The 7,599-nt window shown below is 32.4% G+C and overlaps 1 protein-coding gene across 2 annotated transcripts in view; it reads left to right on the top strand.

The window, feature by feature from the left end:
- Positions 1-3,293: 3,293 nt before the first annotated feature.
- Positions 3,294-7,599, top strand: part of lmbrd2a (LMBR1 domain containing 2a) — a 17,119-nt gene continuing 12,813 nt past the window's right edge. Inside the window, exons 1-4 of one of the 2 annotated variants that reach the window (XM_016257315.1) lie at positions 3,294-3,423; positions 4,153-4,372; positions 6,432-6,535; positions 6,705-6,803. In XM_016257315.1, the coding sequence (XP_016112801.1) occupies positions 4,199-4,372; positions 6,432-6,535; positions 6,705-6,803 (377 nt within the window). In that variant the 5' untranslated portion in view covers positions 3,294-3,423; positions 4,153-4,198. Of the gene's footprint in view, positions 3,424-4,147; positions 4,373-6,431; positions 6,536-6,704; positions 6,804-7,599 lie in introns of both variants that reach the window. The other variant, XM_016257314.1, reaches the window with a different exon arrangement.

Raw genomic sequence — 7,599 nt, 5'->3', positions numbered from 1 at the left:
ACAGTTGCAAATAGCAATTAGAATTGAATTGATGTGATGTGTGTGCTTCTAGGCATCTTTGGTTTCCTCTTTTTGTGTAGTTTAGATGTACAACGTGTGCTTTTTATTATTTGAGTCACTTAACTCCAGTTGCTAAAAGTTGACAAATACATTTTTAAAATAGCTCAATTTGTTGCTAGGTGCTTTTGGAAGAGAAAGTTGCTAGGGTAGTCTGAAAAGTTGCTCAATTTTGTTTAATCATTTCATTCTAAATATCGCCACTTAGTGGACAAATCAGGCAAAGAACACTATGTACCAGCAAATAATCATAATAATAATAATAATAAAAAGTATCCCGACTGAATTTTATTAAAGAATGATGTTACTAATTTATTATCTAAAGATTTATGCTTAAATTCTTGCAGGCACATATAAAAATAAGTATTTTTCAAAACGTTTTTTAATTGATTATTTGGAATGGCTAGTAAAGGAAAATCTGCCAATACATATCCATCATACATTTTCATCCTTCAGTAGGAAAAATAATACAAATCTGAAACAATAAAATGCATGTTAATTCTATCTATCTATCTATGATTAACATATGTATTTTAAATGTGTTTATTATTTAATATTCTTATTACCGGTATTTACTTTTTTCCCTTTTTTTTGTTATATTGTTGTTATATATTAAATATATTAAAATATGTTATGTCTATATATATATATGTATATATTAAATTTGATATATATTTAAAAATATATCACATTTTGGTCAATACATTATTCCCATATTATATTTCTGGCTTTACTATTATATACAAATAAAATAAATACTAAAATGAAAAAAAAATAACATAATTATAATAAACAAAACAAAAAATAACATTTTAATATTTAAAAAAATTCATATAAAAAACCCGAAAACAAAATTACTAAAAATGATACATAACATAACATAACAAAAATTTAAATTAAGCTAAGATTAAAAATGAAGTTATAAAAATAAAAGCTAATTCAAAATATTAATAAAAACAAAAAGGGAAGTGTTGCCATGGCAACTAACTGTTTAAGTTGGAAATACATAAACCTAGAAATACATAAAAACTCAAACGGAACTAGAACTAATACTGAAATAAAAATTATTTAAGTGTAAATAGAAATACATTAAAAAATAAAAAACTGACAAAAGCACATAACAAAAATACAAAAAAATTAAAAGTACAAATTAAAACCGAAAATATAAAAATAAAAAGCTAATCCAAATATTAATAAAAAAGAAGAAATGTTGCCTTGGCAACTAACTGTTTAAGGTGAAGGAATAAAATAACTAGCTGGAAATAAAAACTAAAGTAAAAAATAAAGCTAAAAAAAACTGAAAAATAACAAATCATATAAAAATACTGAAAATTAAACTAATAATTCTCATGCTTGTATTTCTGACTTTACTGTTATATAGAGCGCAGTCCTGGCCTAAAGGTTAGAGAGTCAGACTTGTATTTCCGACGAGTACAGGACACCAAACTAGGCCACACTTTATTCTAAAATATGAATAATAATGCACCCTCAGTACTTTTTCATAAGTGAAAACAAACTGCAAAACAGATAAACACGTGAAACAATAACGTGATGATGACTTCACCGTAACGCCACCATTACCCATGAGCTCTGCCCCGTCTGCTGTTAAAGGGTTTAAGACGGCTTTAGCACCCGCACACCTGCCACAAACGCTTGCCGCTTCACACAGTGCATGCTGGACGTACTGAACATACTCTACATCCTCAAGATGAGCGCTCAGGACTGCCTCCAGTCTGCTGCCGTGCTGCTCTCGCTGCTGCTGGACTCTCTGGAGAACACGGGCTCTCTGGAGGACTGGGAGCTGTGTCTGAGGTTGCTGGAGAATCTGAATCTGGATCTGATCGCTCAGGTGCAGTGTTTGCTGGAGGACCGGGCGGTGTGCCTCCGGTTTCTGGGTTCGTTGTGGGCAGATGATCTCTCCACCTGGGCCTTTCTGAACATCTAGACCTCCAAGTCTGTTCTACAAATCAGCAGAGGATGGTTTTCCAGAAGATTTCTCTGACTCTTCTCCGCTATCATCATACTCTGCTCAACATTCACAAATATTTATATGAAAAGAAAGGCTTAAATTGCTGTCAGTTTGGATTCTTCTTGATATAGCAAGTCACAGATCAAGTCAAGAAAATGTACTACTTTGCATCTGTCAACTCTATTATCATTTCTTTGGTTAATGAGGACATTTGTAATTTTCGTAACACTGTGCTGCTTGTATTCACTGTAAACACAGTAATATGAAATACAAATAAAGTGAGGGACCTTTAATCATCACGTTTGTGTGTTACTCAAATGTACTAAATTTTAAATATATATATATAGTAATTAAATGTAAACAGTAAAATGAAATATAAACACTAAACTATAAATAATTATTTATAATTGAATTACTATTTTACTACCATTTTAGTCAATATAAACAGTAATATTAAATAAATTGGGACTTTTTTAAATGCCACATGTTTCTGTGTTACTAATACTACAATTTAATTCATTAAATTATTTTAAACGTAAATCAATGTAAACACAGACAGAACTTTAATCACCACATGTGTCCATGTTAATAAAACTACATTTGACTTCATAAAATAAATAATAATAATAATTCAATGTAAAAAAAAAAGTTATATGAAATAGCCTATAAATATATAAATAGCCTACTAAATGCTTTTTTACTAAAACTAAAAAGTGTTTCACAAAGATTACATATAAAAAATACAGCAAAAAAGTTTCGACTGGCATAAAAATAAAATAAAATAAAATAAAATAAAATAAAATAAAATAAAATAAAATAAAATTAAATTAAATTAAATTAAATTAAATTAAATTAAATTAAATGTAAATTTAAATAAATTAAATTAAATTAAATTAAATTAAATTCATTTAAATTATTAGAAAAAAAACAAAAAAAATAGAAAAAAACTAAAACTAAAAAAATGTCACAAAAATTATATATAAAATAATACAGCAAAAAAGTTTCGACTGGCATAAAAATTAAATTAAATTAAATTAAATTAAATTAAATTAAATTAAATTAAACTAAATTAAAATTAAATAAAATAGAAAAAAAACAAAAAAAATAGAAAAAAACTAAAACTAAAAAAAGTCACAAAAATTATATATAAAAAAATACAGCAAAAAAGTGTCGACTAGCATAAAAATAAAATAAAATAGGTTTCCGGAAACCTGAGGGAAACTACATTTCCCATAATACATCACGCGAGCAGGAAGTGCATCACTGCTCAGTTACGTGTCACGTCAAGAGGTTCTGTACACAAATATCACGGGCTGCTGAATCTGTAGCACGAAATGTGATCGTTCTCTCACATCGGAGCTGAACTCGTTCTTCAAACATCGCGGCTGTCGGAACTCGTAAGTTATCGTGCGGTTGTTTCCACAATGTTTCGCTGACGGAACAGTGCTCCGCTCGCTGGGACAGAACCGCTGACTCTCTGACTCGCTCATATTAATTACGCAATGGTTACGTGTCATGAAATACAGTTATTAATACTCAAACCTGAAGACACAGTTTCAGTCAGCCGATATTACAGCGATAGCCTGACAGCAGTTTATCTTCTGTTTCTCATACTTACTTTTTCTGTATTTTCGTATATTGGCGTTTAGCTCATAATTTAGTATAAAATGAATTAAAACGATTAAACTACTTCAGGTGATACTTCTCATTGTTTATATAATTTTATAAACTTGTTTATATATGATACTTATATTATTATTATAAAATATTATATCATTTATATAATAAAATGGCTAGTTTTTTTAATAGATTTTTTTAATTTATTTTTTATATATGTTATCCATCACATTTCATTTGCTGAAAAGAAAATTATCCGCCCCCCTCCCAATTCTCATTACAGTTCTATATTTTAAAAATCGCAGTCTTAAAAATAGGCTTCATCTTAATGCAAAATATATTTTGGGGGTAAAATGTAACCTGGGAATTTATTTCTTTATGAGATTCACGCTTTTTGATTTATTGATGGACACATTCCTGCCAGTCTGGCTCCAGTGAACTTGTTATTAAAGTCAATATTAGATGCGCATCAGGAATGTTGATGAAGTTGCTCTCTCCAAACAGTGCAGGTGTTGATGGGGTGTCTCGTGGCTGTCTGAAGGGTCATATGTCAGGATGAGTGGCGTGGCGCTCGCGCTGGAGGTGGTGGTGGTGTTCTTCCTCGCGCTCTTCCTGCTGCACCGATATGGAGATTTTCGCAAGCAGCATCGGATGGTCCTGTTCGCCACCCTCCTCGCCTGGTTCCTGTGCTTCCTCATCGTCTTCATCCTCCCGCTGGACGTCAGCACGGTGAGACCCCCTGCATGTGTAGAGACCAGAGTTAAAGGTGTTGTGGTGGTGTAGTTAAAAATCTGGGCTGGTGACTGAAAGGTTGCAGGTCTGAACTGCGTAAGGTGTGATCCAGAAAGAAGTGTGCTCTGCACGATTATAACAAAAATCATAATTGTCGATTATTGCCTTGAAATTGTGATTATTAATTACGATTATCACAATTTAGATTGAATGATGTTTATACCATTGTGTGACGCAACTGCATGCCGTATTTTTATATGAAAATAAGCTGAAACCACTCTAACTGAAAAACTTTTAGTGCCTTTCTATAGTATTAAGCCTCAAATGTCAACTGTACATCGGATTGGTTTCTTTAAATTATATAAAAAAGTACAAATATAAATGGTATTATAGTGTTATACTAAAACTAAAATTAAAGCAATGGAAAAGCCCTTAAGATAACATGTAGAAGAAAAAGAAAAGCATCTTAAGCACGCAGAATAACATAAGTGGACTCTGAACGATTAATTGCCGGTTTGAACGATTACGTAATTGTGGCATCCATAATTGTAATCGCGATTAGAAACTCGATTAATTGTGCAGACCTAGCTCTCCGTATGGATTTAAGTGTGATGCATTCATAATGCATTCATAGAAAATCTGTGTCAGAATTTTTTTTAATTTATTTTTTATATATATATTTATTTGCTGTCTCACGGAGAACATCATGTTCACATGCTGCACACATTAGCCACTGCTTCGCACCCAGACACGTGAGCACCCATCTAGCCATTTAAACTGCTAATTTGCCTTTTTTAGATTCTGAGATTTTGGGTGAATATACTTCCTTATATAGTTTTAGTTTTAGTTATTTACAGTTTTAGCCCAACATGACTTGCGAAAAGAATTACTCTCCAAGTAATTCTTAAAGCTAGTTTAGGGGCAGTAAGTTTTTTAAGTTTTTTAAGTTTTTTTTGGGGGGGGGGGGGTGCAATTGCTGTAAAATTACAAATAATAATTTTACAAATAATCATCCAATAACTACGAATAACTGAAAATTTCATGAAAAAGTTTCTGCAGGCATTAAAAAAATTCTTAATTCATCCTTGCACAAATTAAGGCCTTAAAAATGTCTTAAATCAGAGCAGAGAGTCATGGCATTAAAGCTTGCGTGAACTGCAATAAAAATCAATATCTTCCTCAGTATTTTTGTTCTGTTGCAAATACAAATATCCAAACAGACTTAAATCAAGATACTGTACGTTTACGTGAGATCCCAATTGAAGATATGAAGTGTTGTTTTCTGAGAAACTGAACAAAATTATATGAGTTTGTTTAAAACAAGAACAAATACCTGTCAGTTGGGGTATCAGAACTTATTTCCCTTTGAATTAATTAGATTTTTCTGATATTTGTCCTTGTTTTGATCATAAATCCACTTCATTTTGATCAGTTTCACAGAAAACGAGACTTCTTGTCTTATGTCATTTTGCCTATCAAGTAAATGTATATTGATTTAAGGATTTTTACACATTTGCACTGAAAAACAAGACGACAATTCTGAGTAAGAACATTCCTTTTTGCAGTGTGATCAGAAGGTACAGTAAACGTTGTTTCCATGTTCTAGTGGTTGGGAAATAAAAAGTGATTGAGATCTGTTGGAAGATGTATTTTCAAAACTTTGAAGAATTGCTTATACAAGAGAACATATTGACATATTATGTTCCATTAATTTTAATCATTAAATAAATATTCTTTACTTGGTCTTAAAAAGACTTAAATTAACCTTCATAAAACCTGCAGAAACCCTGTGTATATAAAAAAAAAAATTAAGTAGTAGAATTAGACTAGGGAATAATGTTTGCATTTATAATTAAGGCATTTAACATATGCTCTTATCTAGAGCCATTTACCAAACCTGCTGTAATATGCATGACTTTCATGATCAACAGATGGCAAGCATGCAATTCAGAACATTTCCTGAGGGGAAAGAAGCGCAAAAAAAGCAGTCTGGTTTTCCTTTTGATTAAGCCACTGTTGTCTTATTCTCAGTCCCTGTGATGTGTTGCTTCCACAGACCATATATAACCAGTGTAAGACTGATAATCAGGTCCACCTGGTGGCGACCAAAACTGTCAACCATGATAACTCCTCCAACTCTTCGGTATTTCCAACACAAAGGTAAACACATTTTCTTTGGTCTAATGAATAGCACAAGGAAGAACTAAAGCCCTGAAGTGTGTTTAAACACTGTTGTACAAATAGTGCGAAGCCTTTTATGTTGAGTTAACACTGTTAATATGGTTATACATTAACTTTTCAACAACATTCCACCTTCTCCTGACTATAGGGTTCCAAAGATTTGCCAAAAGCCTTGGAGTTACATCCCAGATGGAATTCTGCCTGTGTTTTGGAGGGTGGTGTACTGGACCTCACAGTTCCTGACATGGTGCGAGAGAAATTGTGTCATTCCCCTGGTTCTTCACAATTAAGTGCAACAGTAGGGTTCTGTTGACAGAACTACCATGAGCTCTGATATTTCTAAATGATGTTTTAAACCACAGTAGTAAGATTAGATGCCATATTGAATTTAACACGGATGAAAACAAGGCTGTGAAGGGTAGACTAATGGTCTTTACGATGGCACGCACTGTATAAAGATCCTAGATCAGAGGTCCCCAACCACTGGGTCGCGACGCACTACCGGGCCGTGGAAGAATTGCTACCGGGTCACAAGAACGTTCTGGGAAAAATGTCTATAGATATGGCACTCTGTTATTTATGTTAATGATTGTTCTAATTATTCTGTATTTTCTTTGTATGCGATTGATATGGAGTAGCAATTTGACAATTTCATGTTAAATAAGTAAATGAAAGATTGCTCTGATCTGTCACATATTAGGAGTTAAACGGATCGCAGTTGATCCGTAATACGTATACGGATGAGACCCTACCATTCGGCACGCACGTGATTCGCAGATTAATTAGCCAATTTACACGTACAAGCAATTTTAAACCACAAGAAGAAGAAACGAAACAGAGCTCAATTCGTTACTCACGCGCTGTTCTCGCACACAATCAAAGCGCGCACAAGAGACGTGTTTCAGACAGCGCGGAAATACCGAGTTGCGTATACATACACATAGAATTAGTCCGATCTGTGACTAAAAAAAACCCCCCACAATATAATGCGTTGAACCTCTATATAATGGTATTATATATATATATATATATATATATATATA

The sequence above is a fragment of the Sinocyclocheilus grahami genome, unplaced genomic scaffold, assembly GCF_001515645.1.
Source record: "Sinocyclocheilus grahami isolate Dianchi unplaced genomic scaffold, SAMN03320097.WGS_v1.1 scaffold1540.1, whole genome shotgun sequence".
NCBI classification, from domain to species: Eukaryota; Metazoa; Chordata; class Actinopteri; order Cypriniformes; family Cyprinidae; genus Sinocyclocheilus; species Sinocyclocheilus grahami.
Note: the sequence above shows the minus strand (reverse complement) of the source record. Positions and strands in the feature narration are given on the sequence as shown.